We start from the raw sequence: 24,208 nt of genomic DNA, 5'->3' as shown, positions 1-24,208 counted from the left end.
CCGTGTGGAGTTTTTCTCCAGGTGTTCCAGACGGCTCCTTCTACCGACTCCGTTGCTGCTGCCGCTGCTCGGCTACATTGTATCAGTTCCCACACGAAGAGACGTTGCTCTGCTTCAACGGCGAATACGCAGGAATTAACCTTAGTGGAAAGCTATTCGCTGTGGGATTACTTTGGCCGAGGATCGCAGGCGAGGAGCGGGCTTGCTGTTGGTCTACCGGCTGCAAGGAGATCATGTGCTCCTCCTCCCCCCCCGGGCTCGGTCGTCTTCGTTGTTGACGCGAACGTTATCTCCACTTGAGATGGCACAAGTCCAGTGAATCGCTGGCCTCCCGTCCTCTCCTGCGCTGGATGTCTTTGGGGATTGCGCCGCCGCCGCTGCTGCTGCCGCCCGCTTCATCTTTCTTCAGCTTTTAGTGCAATTCAAATCCCGTTACTCTTGACTTGTACTTTTTTCTTTCTTTTTTTTTTTTTAATCGGAGTGGCCGTCAACATGGAAAAACGAGGACCCGGAATAATAATGATTAGCTAAGTCAGTAAGTTTCTCCTTTCTTTATTGTTTCTCTGATTCGCTGGCTGTTTCTCGTTAGCCCAAGCTTGGCTAGCTCGGGAGTAAATAGCCAACACAGCATGCCGCAGAGAGGAAGCTAATGTAGCCCAGGGTGAGCTCATTGTTTCAGTCTACTCGTCGGATGAGCTTATTATCGCAGCCAGCTCAACACCCCGTGTGCCTCAAACTATGAAAGATATTCACGCTCACATAAGTCGCGCACTTGAAGAACTATATCGAAAGTCTGAAATGATTTGCCCAAGAAAAGCACGTCGCTAGAATGGAAACGATTAGGGTTGAGGATTTTCAAACAAAGTACCCTAAGTCGTGCTCGATTTACAGTAAGTGTTTAAGGAACTCGTGCAACTTTTACATTGAGTGTACCGTGTGCCCCGAGGGGTCCTCCGGGGGTAGTTCTCACGAATACGCCAAACGGTAAAACATTGTGAACCGTGTCGCCGTTGAGGGTATTTACCATTTGATTATGTTGCTGTCAACAAGAGTAGGTGCAGTGTTTCAGTTTGGAAGTAAATCTTGAGTAGCGCTCTTAGGAGATAAAGATAACACCATGGTTACCAGCTTTCCAGCCAAAGCAGATTGCCTGCAGGCGGGTTTGCTGTGGCAGACGGTTTGTTTATAACTTGTCTGCTTTACTCCAAGCACACAATCATCAGTTAAACAAATATGGCTGCTCCTGTGTCATGTGGGTAGTTGGTAATTTTGTGTGCTTTCTCAGCAGCTAATCATCTCGAGGTTTACGTGCCCGCCAAACACCTTTTCTTGTCGAGTAGTCAACATAAGGTTGTCCATGTCACATAATCTGGACTCCAGGAAATACTTTTAGTTGAAATGTGGGGGCGTGGCCTCTGTCTAAAGCCTTTCTGAGGCAGGACTATTTGTAAAACGTCTGTTGTGGTCACATAACCGGTTTGTAATGTGTTTGGTCAATCAAGTTTTTTGTCATCTTCCGTTTGCAATAGAAATGCCTGCCAAAACCTAATCCTACCACAATAGTTCTGTGGTAATGGTTTCCCTTAATCATTGAAAGGACTTTGCATTTGGTGCTTCCCACTTTTGAATTAAGCACTAATCACATGTAAACAGTTTTTCGTGCCTAAAATGCAAGGATGCTTTTTTCATCTTTCTAAACTATAATGACCAGAGGTGTAGCACAAAGTTAGGCCAAGCCCACTTACCTTCGGGATATTTATAGCATTTTTATTATAATGAATTATTATTCTGCTATTCAGAAATGGCACTGAAAGCTTTTTGGTTTGAGTCACCTCTTTAAAACAGGGTCAAACCATTTATCTATTGTTGCCTATTACTCAGAAGCCACTAAAGCAGGATATTGCCGTAACTGTGTCTGCTTTAACACGGACACGGTATCCCACAATCACGATAATTCAATATGCGATGGGCCCAGTCTGGTGTAACCCATATACTATTTACTTGTACCACAACAGGACAGAAGAAGCAAATAACACATCTGTCCTGCCTTTCCAGCATTCTTACAAAAATAGCTAATGCACTTTTGCTACCAAGGGACGCTATTCTTCTTGATACACTTTGCCATGTTTTTTAGAACATTCCCCGGTATGACTTGCAGTTCTGCTTAAGACTGAATGCTAATTACCGTGTTAGCTGCATATGCATGTGGACAAAATTGTTGATACCCCTCTGTTAATGAAAGAAAAATACACAGCGTCTGGCAGGGCCAAGCTAGAGAAGCAGCAAGCGGGCACTAATTGTCGCAGAGAGAGGCTACTTTTCAAAATGTAGCACCTACCTTTTAAAATCTGAATGCTCCTAGGACGACCAGAATGGCACTGCCAGTTCTATTCGATTGCCGATTTTTGGCACTTAAGCTCGATTTTCACAAATGCAAAAAAATTACCCTACTAAGAGAAGACCTTAAAAAAAAAAAAAAAAACTAGCTGTCGCTCTGTTATGTTGTAGAACTACTTTGCAGAATTTGGTACTTGGTGTATTGAATCTGTGTAAGGTTTAATACGACCTCAACATAAAGAAAGTTCTTTACAGAAAAATGGAGGGAAATGTCTTGCTCAGTCTCAGTTGCAGGTCATGGATTTTGCAAGACGATAACATGCCAAAAACAAACTGCTAAAAACATCCTACAATGGCTAAATGTAAAACATTGGACTATTCTTAAGTGGCTTTCTATGAACTATATTTAAAAAAAAGCAATGACCATTTGAAAAAGGAGCTCAAATAAGTATCTGAAAAAACACCTTTCAAACTAGAGACAAATAATGTTTTGGTTAAAAAGTGTGTGTCAAATAATCCAATGAGAGCTGTACAATTATTTTTTTTTTTTGATTGTGGCAATTGCCTAATAGGTAGCGCAGCAAAATGTTATCGGTGCCATAATTTTTGTCCATGGGCCTCGTGCAGACTTGCGTGGCCTTCATGCTAAAATGGAGCGTGTGGCCAAAGATGTCACACCTACACACACACACACACACACACACACACACACAAAAATCCACACAAATGAATCTGCATACGCACAAATCCCAGAACATGTACATTTCAAATAATTTGGAAATATTGGCGTATTGAACCTTCCTTCTCTACCCCAATATCAATATACCAACGAATATAAATAGGGCTTGTTTATGGGAAATTTCACTCTGCATAATCAGAAAACCAGCTCAAGCCATACCCCCCCCCCCCCCCTCAAAAAAAAAAAAAAAACGGGAACTTCACAAAGTCGGCGCTGATAAGTTTTAATGAGGCCTGAAAAACTGTTAGTCGTATCGGTGATTGTGGGGGTTTACACTTGTTAAATAGGATTGCTGAGCTGAAATTGCTGCTCAGGATTTTAGCTCAGTGGTTGGTGCTTTAGGCTTCCCAAAACAGACGTGGTGGCAGTGTGGCTTTGATCCTCGAATTGGGTTGACGCCGAAAAAGTAAAAACGCCCTTCCTGCCCACCTATCGACGGAAAAACGTATCACCCCGGACTTTTCCTGTGGTTTGCCTGCCACTGCACCCGCCACTACCCAGCATCATATCTTTTATTCACCAATGGCTCTAAAGCAATAACAACATGCGTATGCCAACCGACTACTTGGCATGGAGCACCGCACATTCCCACGGTCAATTCACTCTTGATACATCTGAACGTGGGTGTGGAAAAGTGCATATGTAACATTTTTGTGCACCTGCACTCTTTATGCATATAGCCCAAAATTAAGAAGCAGTGTAGAATTTTATTTGTTCATTTTATTTTTTGTTCCAATTGTTACTTTTGTCAAGTTTATTTCTGCGACCCTGTGGGTTTTTCTTTGATTAACAGTGGGCTGCCAAGAATTTTATCCATGCCTGTGTACTTGTATATGTGTGACATCATGGTAAAGTGACACATTCAACAAAGAATATGATCGCAGCACGAGTTATAAACAAACTCTTAAGTTGTTGTGAGGTCCTGAACGATCGTAGCTTATTCAAGAGCACAAAACAATTTTACCTCTGTTACAGAACCCCCAAAAAGCTATCCGAGTTAATGTGCCGTGAACAGCTTTATGACACCGTTGTTAACTTGTGTGTAAAAGTCAGACTGAAGGGTCAGTTTGTGGACTTTCTATAATCAGCTTTTTATGATTTGATCTCAGAGTACACTTGGACTATAAACTATTGATGCATTCTACATTGTTTCTGGCCTTGGCCAATTCTATTTTCTCATTTTTGGCCGTAGATGTTTCATTGTGAGGTTACAGTAAGCTATTGGACTTGTAATTATATAGTACTTTAGCAGAACCGTCACTATTTGTCATTTTTGCAGTCCTGCAATTTTGATCTGCTTGGTCAGCTTTGTAACGTTACAGTCATATTAATAAAAACGTGAAGATTTTACATCTGTGAAAGCCCTGTTACGTATTCCACCATTTTGTTTGGCTTAATTGACAATGTGGGAAAATTGCAAAGTGCAATTTGCTCAAAACACCCTGTTTGATTATTGAAAGCGACTTTGGACACTTGTACTCAAGAATTTGATGTGATACAAGGTGCTTGAAATCACTTATTCAATAATTCATCATTTAATTTGAGACTCCAGTTCTGAATGATGTGAAATATAAAATAAACGTGGAAATGTTAGTGTTGTAAACAAATGAATAACTTTTGAAAATAATTGCAAAATACACCTAATAATTGCTAAATAAACCAGTGTGTACTGGGACCAAGTGTCCGGAAAACATTATTGGACATTGAGAGAGAAGACGGCACAGGTTTGCAGTTCACACTGTAATGTGACGTTTCCCCAGGGTTTAGATATATTTTCCACAAATTGTGAGGGGTGGGCAAAAGACAGAAAGACTACAGCAGCCATGCGCTTTCTGAATGGATTATACATTAGCTGCTGAGTTTTGATAATGCCTATAGCCCTTTGTAGCATTTGGATAGGCCCTACATCTGTTAAAGTGCTTAATCCGAACACTTAGTTGAAGACTTTTAGACACGGTCAAAGCATCTCCCGAAGTTCAAGTCAACCATAAGAAAGGAGGAGAACGATGATTTAAGTGACTTAGAATGTGACATGGTTGTTGTTGCCAGATGGCCTGGTTTCACTATTTCAGGAAGTGCTGATCTGATGGAATTATCACGCACCTCTTGGGTTTACAGGGGGCTCGCTTCCAAAACAGAAAAAAAAAAAAAAAAAAACGGTGCCATCGTGTGTGGTCTGTAATTCCTCAAACAAGACAGGGGTTAAAGTCATGAAACCGAAATTGTAATTAACACTCATTATATGTGGAACAATCTTAACACCATGTCTTATATGTTTACACCGCAGTTGCAGCAACTACTGTGAACCTGGGATAAAATTTGCAAATGGAAGATTGTAAAAACATCAGTATCCTTTCACAATGGCTGATGAAAGTGTCCTTTATGACCAGAGTGAACCTCTGACTGTACCTGCCTGTACTGTCAGCAGGATAATGGGCCATTACACACAGCTCATCTCAGACTGTCTTCTTCAATATGACACTTAGGTCACTGCACTTAAATGGCTTCACCTTTAGAGTTTACTGCGGCAACTGAAACATTTGGAATGCAATGGCATGTTACCATTGCAGTATTCATTTTGGTTAATATTGTGGCCAGTATGAACCTGCAGTGCATCGGATATGGTTGCATCGGAGCTACATGCATAGTTTTTGGTATATTTAGGGAGAGAAATGGAACGGTTTGATTTACTTGGAAGATATGACGTGAATTTGAATTAGTTCTTGCATTCTCTGACAACAAAAACAATCTTAGCTGAGGTTCTTAAGGGGCATGGTGTACTCTTGATGAAATACTAAAATGTTACAACATTACGCATTTCCTGTTGTGTTGAGCGGTTCAGTCATATTTATCAGGCCGTGTTTGTAATGAATTCAAGCCCTGTGTTCGTTGTTCGACCACATCATTTGTGAGTGTGGAGAAACTGGTTTTGTTTGGAATTTGTTGACTTTTTGCACTGGTAAAGGTGAATGAGATTTGAACACGTGCATTGAAGGCATTTTCTTTTATTTTGTGAATTTGATGTGAAAGGCCAAACTTAAGAAATCCTCAAATAAAAGCCCACCCTTTCCCCCCAAAGTTCACGATTTAGTCGAGCACAAAAGAGCCATTATCAATAAATGATAACAGATTGTATGAGGTACATAACGTAAATATTGGAATTGTAAAACGGTGTTATTGCTTACAAACTATGCTGTAGAGTAAAGTAGTTTCTAGTGCATTGCTTGGTGTTGTCGTTAGCCACCATTAAATTCCTGCATTTAATTGCACAGCTTGAAAGCTTGTTGTATTGTTGCTTTTTTGCGAGGCCGTGTGATCCAACTTTTCCGAGGATATGTGCCCAGGTTAAACACAATGCTCCCCCACACAAGCCATGAATATGTTATTAGCTTTTGTACCGTGGGACAGTCTGGACCCATATAAAATGTCCGATTTAGTGCCAGCCTCTCAATGATTTGTTTTACTTGCACTTGTAAAAAGATTCAGTGTTGAATTACTTTCATATATTTGACAAAATATTGTTGAGTGCTGCTTTCGTTCGTCCATTCAAAAGCAGCACGACTGTTAATTGCTCTCGCTTCAGTTGCTCTTTATTCTACAACTTAAGAGATATTTTCCACCTATTAGTATAGGCCTAAAATGTCAGAAGTCAAAGTTCAAATGTTGTGCTATTTTGAAGCCCCCTTTTTCCACCCATTATTTTCAGTAATATAACAAAAGCGTTCACTTGTACGTTTTAAATGATCTCATCAAAAGTATTCTGATAAATTAATGTCATGTTTTTCTTTAAAATGGATCGAGTAAACGTGTTTAAAGAAGTTGATGTTTAAACATATTTTGAATTAGATTTGGTCTTCAACTCAATTGTTTGTTCTCATAATTAAATCAAAGGCAGCTCTCTGGCTGCGTAACACAATTATCATATGCCCGGTTCCTTTTCCAATTAGTCTAGCAACATAATAGAGCGACATTTATATACAGTAGTTGAAATAATGACTGTCATACACACACACACACACACACACACACACACACAAAAAACAGGCTAACCTTTATCTCAACCCCTATCCCTCCTGACATGAAGGTATTCGGTCAACAAGGAAATTGTTAAGCATTTGCTCTAACAGATATAATCAGTAACGATAGTGACGGTTTTGTAGAGCTGCTGCAGGCATACTTTGTTGTTTTACGCTGACCTTTGTGCCATTGATAGTTTATGACAGAACAAGTTGCACTGCGGTTGGGTACTTGACCAGTTATGCTTTAATCCAAAGAATCTGTTGGCGCCTGACAAGTTCGGTAAGCCATTTACCCGGTCAGCTGAGGCAGAAAAATTGTGCCTCTGATTCTATAATCAATAGAAGTTTTTTGTTGTTGTTTTTTTTTGCATTGCATTGCATTGCATATCAATGCACCAAGTAGTTAGCGGCTAGCAGACCCTGGAGTCCTGTGTCCTATTGTATAATGACAGTGTAACTGACTAGTGGTTCTTAGAATCCTTAATCAGCAATTGAATTAAAAGGTGATGTGTCGATGTCACATCACATAGCTAATGCGATGTCAAGCTAAGCACTCACAGCCCAGTAAAGCTGGCTGCCACACAAAAGTGTACGCCGGCTATTGCGGCTATTTGGTGCGTTGATTTAAAGTTTGGCTTCACAGTACGCCACTGAAGTATGACGTGACGTTTGTTGCCCTTTTCCTTGGTAGTGTGCGTCAGTCATAATGACATGAATGCTGACAGAAAGTAGATTTGTTTTATGTAGTTTTTTGTATATTCGTAAAATCTTGAGAAATTTTTTTTTTATTATTATTAATTATGAATTGCTGTAAATGAGAATCCTTTTTTTCTGTGAATCTTTTTGGACACTCGATTTTCAAAATCTTCAATAAAATATTTTACTTGGTATTGCATCCATCCATCCATGCATTCATTCATTCATTCATTCATTCATTCACTCACTCTCTATAGCCAATTATCCTCACTAGGGTAGCTGGCGTTCTGGTGCCTATCCCAGACGTCTTCGGGCAGTAGGCAGGGGAAACTCTGAATTGCTTGGCAGCCAATTGCAGGGCATACAGTGACGAACAACCATGCAGACACCCAATCTCGCCTAAGAACAATTTAGAGAGTCCAATACACCTACCATGCATGTTTTTGGAATGTGGGAGGAAGCTGGAGTGCCCCGAGAGAGCCCTTGCAGGCATGGGGAGAACCTGCAAACTCCAGTCTTCCACCTAGCCACACATTGGTATTTCAATGTCAATCAAAATGTTATAGTATACAGTGTACAGCATTTTCCTACTTATAGCTTAACTTGTTTCTTCTTTCCAAATTAAATTACGGTGTTCTTTTGTTTTCTTGTGTAAATTACATTGTTGCATCATCCAACCAAAAACATCATCTTTAAAGCCCATAAAAGGCTTTAAAGCGAATTGTATCAGTTAGGGGGAAAAAAGCATAATAGGAGAGTGATGCATTTGTCTACACTTCTCAGTGATTAAATTTCAAATCTATGACAAAGCAAGGAAGAAAAGTAAGATAGGTTTGCTAAAAGCCTACAGAAATGCTAAAGGAACATCAGGAAGGTTTTGGCAAGTACATGTAATTGTATACACGTGACAACATTCTTTTATTGTTCAGATGTTATGAAAAAAAAAGCATAAAAGGTTGGTTTTCTTTCATGTATTCTGTTACGTAAATCTGTATGAGCGAGGGAAAACCTTTTTTAGAATAAGCGACGCCCCCATACACACACACACACACACATTTTGCACCTTGTAATGCTCAAGTAGCACAATGTTTCCGTAATGCTTGCGTAAACACTACAGATACAATCACCTTTAAAGACTAAAGCAATGTGCCTTCTTAGTGACCCCAAAGTAATATCTGAAGAACGCTGTCACTACCAAGCTAATAATCATTGTTCATTGACAGGAACCAGTAGCTTTTGTTTTGTTTTTTTCACTGATGTTGTTTTATTTTCTAAGATAGCAGTGAAAACCTTTTACTGTGGCACGGTATGTGACCTACCTTTTAGAAACCTTGTACTTTGCTCAACATACAGTGTTTACTAAATTGAATTCAAAAGCAGACACACCATGAAATTCCGCAAAATCACCCTTGAGAGAGCTAAATCTTGTCAGTAGAACGTATGGCACGTATGTATGTAAACTATTTTCTTTTAACATAGGTGGTGTTGACTGAATGCACGGTTATGATTATGTGTTAAAGGAAATGAGAGTGATCCTTCCGAATTAATCCATCATACTTCTTTTTCCATGCAATCTCTAGCTTCATTTTTGCTCTTTTTTACAAAGATGTTCAATACCACTTTTTTTCAGACCGATACCAGTAGGAGTAATCACCAACACTGATATCATGTACCAATACCAGTTGTACTTTTGATGTATAAAATTTCTCCCAAAAACAAAGACATCTAATTTTGAAGAAATGCCTATACATTCAAATATAGCAGTTCTTTCTTAAGTTTGCATGAAAATAATGCAATTTTATCTTAATATCTTGTTCTCGATAGCAAAACGGGGAGCCGTGGCCAGTCCTGATACCTTGAAATAAGGCCAGGCATTGGCCCAATACCCATACTTTGATTTGTACTTTGCCATCCCTAATTTTGGATATCAATATAGGAAGCTACATTCCTCAGTAGCTGTTAGTCCCAATACTCAGATTTCTTGCTATAGTGAAAGTCTTGAATGTATACCAGTACTGTGACAACATCCTTGTACATAGCTAAGCTAAATAAAATTTGTGTTCTACTATTCGAGTGCTGCAGTAAAAGCAGCATTGACAGCTGAGTAGATCATAGACAGATCAAGTCGTCTGATTTGATACGTTTGCAAGGGGATCTCTAGTTGAGTCTGCCTCATGTTGAGCTGCTGCTGGGAGAAAGTCAGGCAGTTATTGGAGGTTAATGGTTTTCTGTGCACCCTCTCTAGTTGGACATTTACATGGAAACACATCAACCGTCAGTGGTGCAAACAGTGGAGCAGTTTATTAGTCACTCAGCGGTGGCCTGTTATGTTTTTGTCACGAGAGGCCTGACTCTGCAGGGGTATTTAGATGAGAATGGATTTAAAACATCACAGAAAACATTCACTGTAGGGATATTCTATAACAAGTCTTTACCAAAAATGTCCACATTTTTGTTGCATTTTTTACCTCATTTTGAATTTTAATTTGCATTTTTGGGATGATGTTAAGTTTTAATTATGTTCTGGCTATTTTGGCTAATCTTCCACAAATACCAGGAATTGACTGTATATGTAATACAATTACTGTTATCGTTTTTGTGCGCAATGCAAGTCAGTTTAAATATTTTTGAAAGACAATAGAGTGCGGATATTTTCAAAAACAATCTTTGCCTTCTGTGTATGTGTCCAATGGGATTGTAAAAATGGTACGCAGGTCATTAGTATCTGATGTATACGTCATTAAAGAGACGAATAATGTCCGTTGTTAACAGTTGAAAAGAGTGGCAAAAAAGATCCCTTCTAAATAATAAATGCGATGGGGAACCACTCAATGATCAAATAGCCATTGCTGCATACATAATACTTTACATGGGGTGAAATCAGTCATGCAATAACAAACACAGTGGACAATCAATAATAAATACAAATAATAGGAAACAAAAATCTACAATTGCCACAAATGTCAGAACTGAGACCAATATACAGTATAAGGCGAGACCTGAAAGTGAGTTTGCATTCAGCACTTTGTTTCTTACATACATACTAACAGAAAAGCTAAACTGTGAATGGTCGTTTAAATGACACAGCCTGCCTAATGTCACTGATGTGCAGGAAGTCACAGGTTACATTTTCGGTGGACATGGTCTGATGATTGATCGGCGGAAAAAAACATGTTTCATGTGAAAATAAGACATGTGTGCTTGTGAAGGCTGCATGTTAAATTGATGCTGTGCATCCACTGTCAGAAGAGCAGTAGTTGTGTCATGCGATCATGTAAGTGCATGAATAGAAGGATTTCTGACATGAAACAGGGCCTTCAGTAATGCGGCTATTACGATTAAAAAAAAAATAAAAAATCTTCTATTCCAATGTTTGGTTATTTGATGCACAGCAATATAACAACACAACATGCCATAAGTGTGTCTCATGAGGAGTGCTTAATGCGTCGACCCTGGTCGGCCGCCAAGTAGTGTTGGTCGACTGCCGGACATCACACTGTATGGTTCCAAAAAAAAAAAAAAAAAAATGCGAACAAATGATGTCATTCAGAAAAAAAACTGTCATGAGTCATCACCTTTTTGTAGTTTTATTCAGCACCCTGAATTGACAATTGAACAGAATGTCGGAGCACAGTGTTGTTTCCATCAGCAGATGCTCATTCTTTGGGAGCAGGGGATTATCAAGTAGACCGTCAACACTGGCCTTTGCACGACATTTGGCTGTTTTACTATATTGCAGTCGATTGACAGGCAGCATATTCTCCCGTGTATTACTTAAGCATGATCTCGTCCCATCCCCGTGAGTTTCTGCCCAGTAAATACGCGTCTGCTTCATTTGACTCTTTCCTGCCTCGGTGAAAGGCGATAATGAGAACTGCAAGTCTAAGCCGAGTGAGCCAGACTCTGTCTGTCACCGCAGTTGGACGAATCTACAAATGTGAGGATACAGTCCAGATGTGCATTTTCATTCGTATGTTGTTTACTAAACCACAATAGCGTGTCATTGCACACGAGGAGTTATTAATTTATCCTGCGCTGAGCTGTAGCGGCTGTATTTTCTTCCAGTGTCTATTCACTACTGACTTTCCTCTCTCATGGTCTGTGACCATTTTGCTTTGACCGAGGGTTGTCGACTGCAGCAGCTCCCCACTCTAGATGTAAATGTTAGCTCAATAGCTCACTGCGAAAGCACCACATTGCTTTGCACTATGTCCAAATGAAGATTAGCAACTTGTTTGACATTTTGAGCACTATATCAAACAGATATGACGTAAGGTTTTTTTTTAATGCTGCTTACAAATGTTATTTTATTTGTGCCAATCATTAATAGTGTTTGACAGTCTAAGTACTCTAGATTGCAGCATGAATGTTGTTGTTTTTCCTTGCTTTCTGTGGGCCCAGACAACTTAAGTTGCAGAGCTTGGTTTTGGCACAGTTGTGTGTGGTCACTTGGGCTATAAACATGATGGACAAAAAATGTTTTTTTTTTGTTGTTGTTGTTTTTTTTATTCTCTCTACTGCTCCAGAGTTTAATATTTACATATATTTATGAGGCAGACTCCTATTGATCGAGGTGTTTTTGTAATGTAAGTAAGGAAATTTGATTGTGTCCATTTATTTACGCCAGAGTGTGTCTACCAAGCAGGGTATTCATTATCCTCACTACACCATCAGTATGCTGTGCTAAAAGACCATTTACATCTTCACCTCTCAATTTTGCTACAATGTGGATTTTTTTCCTGTGCTAAATGGAGCGTTAATAAAAGTAACCTGTCAGCAAAAGTGAGTGATGAAGCTGTGCAGTAGTCCTGTTTACCAGCTGATATGTCACAGAGGCTCAGACACTGACTAAACACGCCAACCTCCAACCTGCAACAAATCAATTCTGTCAGATTCCATGGGGCCAAGCAGACGACTTTTTTCATTTCAAAGCCGTGTTCTCACTTGCGGTTTTTGTACAGCTTAATAATTACAGTATTTTCATGCAGCCCATGATTACTTACCAACCATTGTTCGCATAACCATAACATGTCATGTATAGCCTGCTCGCATTTCTGTTTAAAGAAATGAATTTCTTGTACTACAGGGCAGGTATGTTTTGCTCATTGTGTTGTGCATACAGCACTGCCAATTGAAACTGGAGATCATCAACATTCTTTCTCTATATCATACATTTGTTCTATGAATCAGGAATTATTCATTAGCTAAAGGCAGTTAGTGTCAAAACTTTATTTTCACCGAATTACACAAACTGTATTACAGTCCGATATAAGATAGGGCACTCAATATATTCAGGAAAAGAAGCAATTTTGATGATACTGGCAGATACTATGATTCTGATTCACTATTTATATTTACATTACACTTGAGTGCAATACTCACTATGTCCAGTAACATCTAGAAGCATGAAAAAAAAAAACACCATATTTCACATGTAAATGTGTAACAAGCGGTTGTATTTTGCAGCAAGGTACATGTTATTTGCGCATAAATCATCGGTGTTCGTGTCAGGCGTGATTGTCTTACTTCCAAAACATGTCATGTTTGTTCATCCGTTTTAGATTGGTCAAGTATTTGTAGTTATTTAAGTAAATATAAAAATAAACAACATCCAGATGTGAAGGGACCAATATTATAGATTTTGTAACAGCAAAAAATGATCGCAACATAAATGTTTTTCTCCCTGACCAACGATGTGTAAATATCAAGACTTGAACAATTAGTCCATCTGATATTCTAAGACACATCGGCCCAGTACTGTATACAGTGATCTAGTGATCTAGTTTTTTGCGGTAGATGGCAAAATGGCTTCATTTTCAGAAGCTCCTGTAAAGGCTAGTTACATCTCCTGGTAGAAACAAACACTGTAGTTGATTTGAAAGAACTCTTTCCTTTAAAAAATGCTTGATTATGATGGGCACACGAACGATGACGTGGAATTCATCAGACAGCACCCAGTGGTTTTTGAATTGTAGTCAGGCAAAAATAAAAAAAATGGAGACACTATTTGTTCATGTTCACACCAAAACAATTCAAAAACACACAATTTAGAGTCGTAGTCACAAGCTATAATTTTTAAGATACGAATGGTCAAACACGCATACAGTATGTGTTTTTGACAGCGATTTTTCTCCATGAATTATGGAACAAAATAATCTGTCGATGAAACTTGACTTTGTGCAAAAGCTTATTCATTCTTTTCTCTCTCTTCGTCGTTTGTCGTTAATGGCGGCCGTAGGCATGGTCCGACAAACACATTAGCAAGATATTGCGATTTTAAAAGTCATCCAAATCTGTCAAAACCGGAAAGTAAATGTTTTCCTTCTCACCTCCTCTGCCTTAACAGGCAACTGCAATGTAGCTCTCATTGTGCATCATATGTAATGTAAGTCCTGCTCTGCTGCAGCCAATCACATTGTTCATTTGCTTTAGTATTAATACAATTTTGCTCCTACGGCTAACATGCAACTTTCACAGAAGGTTTTATGAGACACCGCTTGTGGTGGGAGGCGAGCAGTCTTTCAAGCTGGAACTTGAGAGAGAGGGTGGATTTTTTATTTTTTTTTAATATTGTTATGCCTTTATACATATTTTATAGTAAGTGCCCATGTTTCAGTTAAAATTGAATGTGTTTAATACGAAATAATTCACATATACATTTACTGGTGAGCTAAACCCGTTTTGCTCGCTGAAGGTTTGTTTTAATTTTATTTACATATTTATTTTAATTTAGCATGGTAAATGTTATAACAACATGCCTGAAACCATGATATTTCTGCTCAAGGTTATCAGAATATCTTCCCAAGCCAAGGTGACTGTTTTTCCCGTCTAGATTTCCATATTAAAAATCTGTCTCGGACCAATCAATGTCCTCCAAAGTATTTATGTCAAGTTGTGTAACTGACCCACTTTTTTTTTTTTTTTTTTAGGTAGAATACATCTGTTGAGACTTGGCCTCAGTGCAGTGAATTACTTTACTCAATCTTACAACTTTCTACTTTTAATTGTTTAATTATTTGCCAAGTGTTGGATCACCTTCATCAAAACATGTTCCTTAAATGCAGAGCAATGCCTGCACTTTGAAGTCTTATTTTTACCACGAGTGTTGCGGTATAACTTGACTCCTAACTAGCGTTTGAGCTGATTGCATATTGAGGTACCCACACCCATGTACGTACATCTTGTTTGTTTGTTTTAAGCCAGTCCTGTTTTTAAAGTGACAATATGCAATATTTAGACTATTATTCATTTTGAAAACCCACTATAAATTTCAATAAGGTGAAAATAAATTTGTCCTATCCAACCTACATATATTTTTATATATATTCGTAGGTGTAGTAAACATGTATGTTACATGGGGAGCACCTCTCAGGATGGAGGCCGTCGTTTCTTTTAGCTACGGAAAGCAAAGGAGGAAAGCTTTATCCAACCTTATTCAAATCACTTTTTGGATGTCAGTTTATGTCTTGTGTGCAGCCAAGCGAGTTTTGTCAATCGCAAATGAAAACGAGTGGAAAAAAGGAAATAGATGGTTTGTTTGCCAATTGTAAATAAAAGAAGGAGAAGGGAGCACAAAGGGGTTAGGCGTTTGTGCCACGTGGCACAAGTTTCTGGTTTGTAATTGCAAATATGAACGTAAAAAAGCGGAAAAATATGGTTTGTATGCCAATCGTAAATAAAAGAAGGAATAGGAAGGGGCTGTCCACTCCACGCAGCAGAAATATCACTACGGTGGACAATGATCTGTTTGGGGTTTAGGATCACTAATTAACCTACAAATTTGTGCTCACCCACCAAATACAAAAGAAAATGCCAGCAAAGACATCACAATACAACAAGAATTTACCTTAGCTTATAGCTTCCCACTATTACAGATGACCGGCTGCATGAGTTGTGTTGCCCGTTTATTCTTGTGTGTCCGTCGTACATTCTACTTAACCGCTAAGAGTTGTGTTTTCGTTTACTTTACGTCCGCGGAAGCCCAGGATAACGTAACTAGTGTTGACATATTTGCCCAGGTTTTGTAGGTTTTGCGCTGATATGCACTGAAACCAGCGGCGAATTGTATTTGTATTTTCTCACGCTTTCGCTTGCTTAGTGCATCCTTCCTAAGTATGTTCTCTCTGTGACGCCGTAGTGCGCGTGCTGCATTCACGTAACAGCAGTAAATGGCAACTCTTAATCCCCCACGATGCGTCTTGAAAACCACGACAAAATTATCAGTTCGAAACTCTGAACTAATCCCACCTTTGCATTATTGGGGAAGGGGTACCATACATCAGTTTATCAGCATCTACGCACCTGGGTTTAATTACCGGTTGTGAATTCTTCAGTTATGCTTCATTGTTTTTTGTTTACGTTGACACCAGCTGAGCTGTGGTTTTGCTTGACTAGTGAAGCAAGTTTTCATTTCCACTTCAAACAGTGACTGTTCTTTGACATGTTGCTCTCCTTCTCATGTTTATATGTATACACATGATAGAACATAGGTGCACATTTGCAAACGTGCCGTAATGTTGGACTAAAATAAATATCGTCAAGCTTTGCAAACGCCTAATAAAAAGACCCTGATCATTTCAGTTAGTTATGGTAGGTAGTGGGTAATGTCCATTTATTCTTCTCATAATCCAGACACATCTTTCCCAGTGTTGCGTTGACACCTAAATGCAACAAAAATGCTTTGGTGGAGCTGCATCCAAACAGGGAGGAAATGGAAATAGTCTTCTAATTCCCCTTCGTCATTCTGCCTGACAAATGATGATACGGTCTCATCTGCTCAGTAAATGAGTTTTAAAGTTCAAAGCAGATTTCACCCCACATTGTCCCATGTCATAGATAACTCGGCGAAACTGGATCTGTGAAAAGGGCAAGCACTGTGGATGTTGCGCAACCCGCATGCATGCCTTTCACTCAATGAGAATCTCACTGGGACATTTCTCTCTGTGGGGGCTTTTTCAAAAGGCCTTGCATGGCTGCTGATATAGTTACAGTTTCTCTTTGTGGAGGTAGTGGACAAATTAGACCCACAACTGCTTTCATCGTCGAACAGGCACAGCTGCATCTCTCTACCTCCAAAACCAGCTATTGACTGGTGTTCCTCTGAAGAGTCAACCAGAATTCAGATGTGTGCGGTAGTCTATAACCCCTTTTGTGCAGATCATGCAAAATAGCTGCATCAGAGCCATAACGGAGGATTAATCACTTGAATAACTAGAAATAAGATCATCTATCAAAATTGTACAGATTTCAGTTTCAGTTACTGGTTTAGGTAATTGTTTTCCAAAGTAGAAACTACTCTTTGCAAATGACCTCGTGTGATTAAACAAATGATAATCTCTATGATTTGGATGTTTTTATTTATTCATATACAGTATAATGACTCCAATTACTCAATTGCGGTTGTTGATTAATTTGATAATTATTTATTTGTTCAGTAATCGATTAATTTTGACACCTCTACTCAAAATCCAACAAAGGTGGGACATTACTTCTACTTCAAATTCCTGTCCTGCCATTACAGCATCTGTTATGACTCTGATACTACCTAGAAAGTTCAAATTTGTCATTTCATTTTTGTCCGCCTCTGTTCCATCATAGCTGTTAATGTAGACCAGGGAAATTTGGAGTTCTTAATTTAAAAAAAAACTAAATAACAACAAAAAACAGCTTTCTACTGGTTCTAATGGAGGTTCCCCGCTAAAAGTTTTTCTTTTATAATACTGATATCAATCCGATACAGTAACTACAAGATCATACATGCTTTTATTAATTTCTTAATATGATATGTTGAAAGAGGGGGCACAATGGCTTACTGGCTAGCACGTCCGCCTCACAAGCGTCATCTCATTTCTAGTTGCCGATGTTCAATGTGCTTCACATGAACACTTTTTTTTTTTTTTTTTTAACCACTGAACAACATGTGGCTCAAACTTTGGCGCTTACTCTGCACAGATAATGGATCAAAGATCCGTTAAACCACTACTGTTCACACAAAGAAAAATCATCAGTAACAGTAGCCACATGACCGACATCCTCTACTCAAACAATACAGTACTGCATCGCGGCACCCTTAGTGCAGTGGTTAACCCGGGTTCGATCGAAACCTACGTGTTTCGGTGAGTCGGTCTCGGATGTTCAGCGGCGTCTCCATTATGTAGGTCAAGAGACGAACGACTCATGGTGTCAATTCGTGGACACGCCCCACTTGGCCATCACTGGCTGCAAATGATTACGTTAGACTGCTTGGCCCTTCAGTGCAGTTCTTTTTGTGCACCGGTAAAATAAAATATACCTATGTCTTGAATTAGATTTTTTATTTTTTTTTTCCTTCAAAAATGGTTTGGTTACTGGGCATATGAAACTGGTTGGTTTCAGTATTTCCAACAAGGTTAAGAATCACCGTCCCAGTGTCTAATGGGAGATAGTTTATCACACGGTGCTTTCACTATGCCAAAAAGAACCAATTGTCTTTTTGAAAAGTCCATGGTCAGTGTCCAATGAGCAGGAAAGAGCCCGACATTTATCCGATGACCATCTTATTTTGCACAGTGGAACAACCCTACGTAGTATCAACATCGAAGCGTAGTACTGTAGACTGTACTGTAGTTGCCTGTGATAAGAAGCTGATTCTGCTCAAAAAATGTTTGCTTTTCTAGTTAATATTTAATCATTGAAATGTACACATAGCACTACATATTTGACCTCTTTTTTTCTGATAGGAGGTTTGTGGCATTTAGGGAAAACCGAGCTTCCCTTGCAGTTTTGGAGCAGTTGCGACTGCTGAGCTATGAGGGTGACTATCCACAGCCACCTAATTGCTGTGTAAAGAGGAACTAACGGGAGGGATATTGTGTAAAGCCGTCAGCTAGACACACAGACAACTTATATGTTTGATTGTTTTTTTTTTTTTTTTGTAATAAAAAAAAGGAAAGAAAATCGGCGTTGCTCTACATCTAGCAGTTCATATACATAAGGATGAGAAAAACAAGAGGAATTGCAGGGATTGTGTTAAGATTGTAGGCTAACAGAAGAAAAGACCACCACATGTGTATGTCATCTATTGCATTCATTATTTAGATGCCTCCTGAAATGAATTACATAAAACCAAAGCATATGCATCATAAGCACTTGACAAGCTTTTCTGACTAAATGCATACGTTTGGTTTTGCTTCTGGTGTCTGGTGTGCGCACCCACCTATTTTCTGCCTGATCTTAAGTGCAATTTGATTTATGTTGTAGTTATGTTGGTCAGCCAGCCATGTCACTGCAGCATTTGTCACAGAGTGAAACTGAAGGACGTTTACAGCATATTAAATGCTCTAATGAAAACGGCCCCCTTTTAAAAATTCTAGCAGGATAAACCCAGCCTTCTGTGATCTCTTCAACAGTTCAGAAAAGTTTGGGGGTTTTGAAATAGTTGGTTCTCCAGCTTGTGATTTCCTTTAAATTATGCTTTGAAGAAGAGAATCCAATAAAGAGTAGTCTGAATTTAATAACAAAGGTGTAATTGATTAAAGTGCAAAAAGAAAAATAAGTCTTTATGTTGAAAACAGGAACTCATCCAGTATACATGGATAAAACAGAAACTCAACCAATATATATGGATAAAAGTGTGCCTCTTTCTGGTTTGAGGTTTTTTGGGCATAATTTTCCAATAAATGTTTCCAAAAAATCGATTTTATTTTCACACAAAGACAGTTGAAGTACATATTAAATGCGGTTTCTATTTTTATTTTTATTAAGAGCGAGGGAGACTGATTACTCACTGAACTTTATAATAATTGGTTGAATCAAATTGCTTGGAAGCAATAACTGAACACAAGCATTAGCAATAACAAGTGTTGAGTTTTGCGTCGCCGTGGTATTGTTGCCTACTGGTTCCTCATCAAACTTATATACATTGGTCATATTGAAATGTTTTTGACCATGAACTGATGGTTTGATTTATTTATTTTTTTAACATTACATAAATGTCAAACTTCAATCCTCAGTCGATAGATTTGAATTACTTTTGTTTTTCTTTGTTCTTGAACTTCTTAAGATCAAGGCATTATGTATGTACTATTTGTTTTGCACCATATGTTTGGTCTTAGAGCGGGTCAGATAGATTTGGATTTGTTTCACCTCAATAAATGAACCAATAATGTTAATCTGTATTTTGTATTTACTTGACTAGGCATTGTAATATATCAAAATTGTCTTGATGTACTTCCGTTTTAATTGCCTGAACATGCATCAAAAATGTGGACTGAAGCAAATGCGTTTTCATGACACTTTAGAACAATACACTCTCACATCAAAACAAAAATGTACGATCGTAAATTGGGTTCCTGTCCATTAAAAATCTTCAATTTAGTTATGCGTTTTTATTATAAGACTGAATTCACCAGGACTAAAGCCGTTTTTTTTTTTGTTTGTTTTTTGTTTTGTTTGGTTTTTTTTTTGTTTTTTTGCAAGACACAACATGGCTAAACACTCACCCAGATTTATTGGCACCTTAAGGATCTGGATCTAAAAAGTCTCAGTACCAACAGATGGGATATATTTTAATTGAGCAGATTATCTGATGCATCATAACCATCTGGTGTTTAGGTATCAGTGTTCCTATTTTAGTATTTTGAAACTAAACACTGTACACACTCATGGATTTACAAGTGGTTGTGAAAGATACGTACAAAAAATAACCTTTAGATTCCCTGAAGAAACTGAATATTGAAAAGATTTGATGTTCATAGTGCCACGTGTTGTTGTTGTTGTTTTTTTTTTAAATTTCGATGTCCCATTGCTACTTGGTATGTGCCAGAATGGATCTTTAGTTATTTTATCTGATATTTTAACATTAAGTGCTTATTTGAGACACCTATTTAGGTCTTAGAAAAAATGGCTGTGTATTTTTTTTTTTTTCCCCAACCGGGTTACACGAGATCACCAGTGTCATCTCGAGTTGAAAAAGAACGTCTCCATAAAAAATGTGGGAGTTTCGCAGTAGCGACACTAACAGCAGTGCCTTATGAAAATACAGCCAGTCATTCAGAGCAGTGGGGCCACCTTTGGCTGTCAAAGCAGGATTTGGGCTACATTTCCCACAGTTGTCATGGTAACTGGGGGAAGTGATTATGAAGAAAGGGTTTCTGTAACACCAGTGGGTAGTATCATAGGGATTTGCACAGTGATTATCTCAGAATGACTGGCTTATGTGAAAACATTTTCTCTTGTAACAAATGAAATGCTTGCTTCCAGATTATTGATGTCTATATTATTATATATGATTGACTATATCGAACTGTCTTTTCTTTTCAGAACAAAATGTGGCCAAATGGAACAGGAACATTTAGACCGTGAAGATTTTCTAACCCCCGCCCCTGAGTCCCAACCGTCCGAGATAGCGTTGGACCTCACTGAGGCAATCCTGGGCCGTTGGCACTAAAATGTCCCTAAGTGGTGGCACTGCAGGCGGGAAAGGTGTGGACTCTAATGCGGTGGACACTTACGACAGCGGGGATGAATGGGATATCGGTGTTGGAAATCTGATTATTGACCTTGACGCTGACTTAGAGAAGGACAAGCTTGAGATGTCTGGTACCAAGGACGGCATGGCGGCACCACCCAGCGCAGTAGCAGCGTTGCCCGACAACATCAGGTTTGTTAGCCCAGTGTCTGGATCTCAAGGCAAGGAAAGCAAATCCAAATACAAGCGCAGTAAAAACTCTAAAGATAATAATAGCAAAGCTTCAACTGGAGATGGTGCGAAAAAGGAGACTACAGGACGGACTCAAGGCGAGCCAACTGGCACGGCAGCGGGCGCAGTGGTTGCGGGCAACAATTTGACCACTGGGAAGAACATAGAAAAAGCGGGCAAAACCTCCCGAGGTGTTCTGAGTGGGAAAAAGGACAAAGAAGGGGCTACAGGCAAAAGTAAAAAGGACAAAACAGAGGGAGCGGCGGTTGTGGCAATTGCCGCAGTGGAGAAGGAGGTTGTGTCTCAAGTTCAAGTTGCTCTGGGAAACTGTCGAAATACACCCTTCGAGGGCACACAATCAACAGACTTAGTAGAAACCAATCAAATTGGGAATATTGCTCTTGAACCTGTTGGGATATTACCACCGTTAACCACAAAAACTGAGCCAGAGGAGATTGAAAACGGTAATGCCGAATGCAAGACTTTGAAGAAGGTGAAAAATGAAAAGGTACGTTCTTTTTTTTTTTTTTTTTTTTAATTACTTCAATCAGTACGACGCATGGTTTGCTTGATAGACTGTAAGGTCTTTGTTAAAGGACGGATGACGGGTTTGGAGTTACATCAGACCCTTATTAGAGAAATTTCTTTGTAGTAACAGGATTTCTTTATACTGTTTGCGTTTAAAAATGCGACAAAGCTTAAAATGACCATAGCAATACAATTTGAATGGATTGAGATGCAATAACATGCTCCTTTTTAACCAGATTATTATTGTGTAAGTAGGCTGCATAAATAAGGATTGTGGTGTTCTAGAAAGAGTACTTGTGAGGTCTGTTCAAAGTTCTGGCAGCCTCACATGATGAAGATGATACCATTTGCAGAGTGAAAATTCTCCCATTTTCCATCATGTTACCTTCAGCGTCTAAAATTGTCCTCATAATGCAGCTTGGCAGTCTCTTTTTCACCCAGAGCCAATAAGAATCTTTTACCTCTAAAATTCAAGCGCTACATGGTGCAAGAAGTTAATCCAACACATCTTGTTTCCTTTTTGGGTAACATGATTTGAACACTGTCACATTGTTATATTAGTACAATGTAATGATTTGTGTAGTTATTCACTCATACTTATCTTGTTCACTCAGAGAGCTGATCTATCACTGTGTCTATTGTATGCCTCCAAGCACCCTTTTCATGCTCTCGCAATTTAAAAGACAGAAGAACAGGGCGGCGTTGAGGACAGTTTTTGTCTGTCATCGTGTTCCCTTCTTAATCCCACAAGCCCCAGCTCTGCCTGTTTGGAGCAGTGTGTGGGGGAGGGTGTTTGTGCAAAGCACGCCTGGCTTCATCGTTTTCCTGCTGTTCTAAACCTAGCAGGGGGGGGATGGTGTGTAAGGAAGCCCATTTGATTACTTAAATCCAGGACACCATCCCTCGGTTTGTTTGTTGTCCAAGGACATTTCAGGAATCTTTTTCAATGGGCGGGACCTCGGCATTTTATCAGTACCCTAATTATTTATGAATTTGCCTCAGTATTGCCTATTGGCAGCCATAACACTATCGGACGCTTTCTCTGAACCGGTTTACAATCACTAGAAATTACAAATTAGCATAATAGAAAGTTGCCATTCATTTAATTACATTTTAAGAAACATGATACGTTGAGATAGATAGGCCTTTATTCAAAACGGTCACTGTTTTTGGAGGGGAATTCTGTGGTATGTATTAGTGGCATGGTCTCCTGGTATCAGTGACGACTCAAGTTAAATTACATCTACTGGTATCAAACATCCTTAATAGATTATAATAACCAAATGTATGAACCAACCTGCATGTGCAAATGCCCACTTCCACATCAATAAGCACAGAGGTGTCAACTTCCTGCAGTAGGACACGCAAGTAAACCACAAGTAAAAGTACAAGTTATTAAATAATGGATATTGTTAAATTGGGAATACATAGTCCTTTTATCTGACTTGTACACTAACAAGCGGATATCCGGGGTCAAAAAATAATGCCTCGAGGTACTCAAATTACTCACGGACTCGTTTCAGCCCTGGTTGACGTACCTCAATTGAAGCGTTATTTTGACCGCGAGTATGCAAGTACAAATTGTACGGCCGTGTGAGCACTCTGCTTGTTGCTGCCATCACAGATGTGAACGATTCACTGCTTGCAAATTGGAATGACAGTTTCAGTTCATTTATTTTTCTTCTTCTTAACTGTCACTTTTGAAGGAATGTCTCATCTGAAATCTTATGCGCCATCTTATAATTCCTTTTCCAATTAGAAATATGCATCATAACTGTAGTATTCTGGCTCATAATTGGCGTATGAATCTTTTGCTCATTATAGTGAAAAAGAATGTTCATTTTTCAATCCGTGCTTCTTTTAATTTCCAGTTCTTATTGCCCAATTTTCATTTCACAGCTAGCTTGGAACACACCCTTGTTGTATAAGACCAGTTGGTAAAGGCTCAACAATATCAACGTTTCCTCAGAGCTCCAAAAATGAAACTGAACGTTAAAACTAGCTTTGCGACATTGGACCCTGTAGCAGTCTGCACATTTTTTTAAAATGTATTTATTTATTGTGGTGCCGACCTTCTGCGCAGCCAAATTGGTGATAAACCCGAGACAAATCCTTGAAACAGTTTTCAACTATTAGTTGACCCAAAACCTTTACAGCTCAATTGAAAATAAGGGTAGTAAAAACAACTTCGATAACACGGTTGCACACAAC

General features: G+C 39.0%; 1 protein-coding gene across 4 annotated transcripts in view; it reads left to right on the top strand.

Moving 5' to 3' along the window:
- The window catches only part of znf609b (zinc finger protein 609b), a 74,641-nt gene continuing 50,433 nt past the window's right edge, over positions 1-24,208 (top strand). For 2 of the 4 annotated variants that reach the window (XM_088413195.1, XM_088413192.1), the window contains exons 1-2: positions 1-535; positions 21,091-21,977. In XM_088413195.1, the coding sequence (XP_088269321.1) occupies positions 21,219-21,977 (759 nt within the window). In that variant the 5' untranslated portion in view covers positions 1-535; positions 21,091-21,218. Of the gene's footprint in view, positions 536-9,057; positions 9,098-21,090; positions 21,978-24,208 lie in introns of those variants that run through there. The other 2 variants (XM_088413193.1, XM_088413194.1) reach the window with 2 other exon arrangements.

Source organism: Hippichthys cyanospilos, chromosome 4, assembly GCF_059441005.1.
Source record: "Hippichthys cyanospilos isolate Australia breed blue-spotted pipefish chromosome 4, RoL_Hcya_1.0, whole genome shotgun sequence".
Taxonomy (NCBI): domain Eukaryota; kingdom Metazoa; phylum Chordata; class Actinopteri; order Syngnathiformes; family Syngnathidae; genus Hippichthys; species Hippichthys cyanospilos.
Note: the sequence above shows the minus strand (reverse complement) of the source record. Positions and strands in the feature narration are given on the sequence as shown.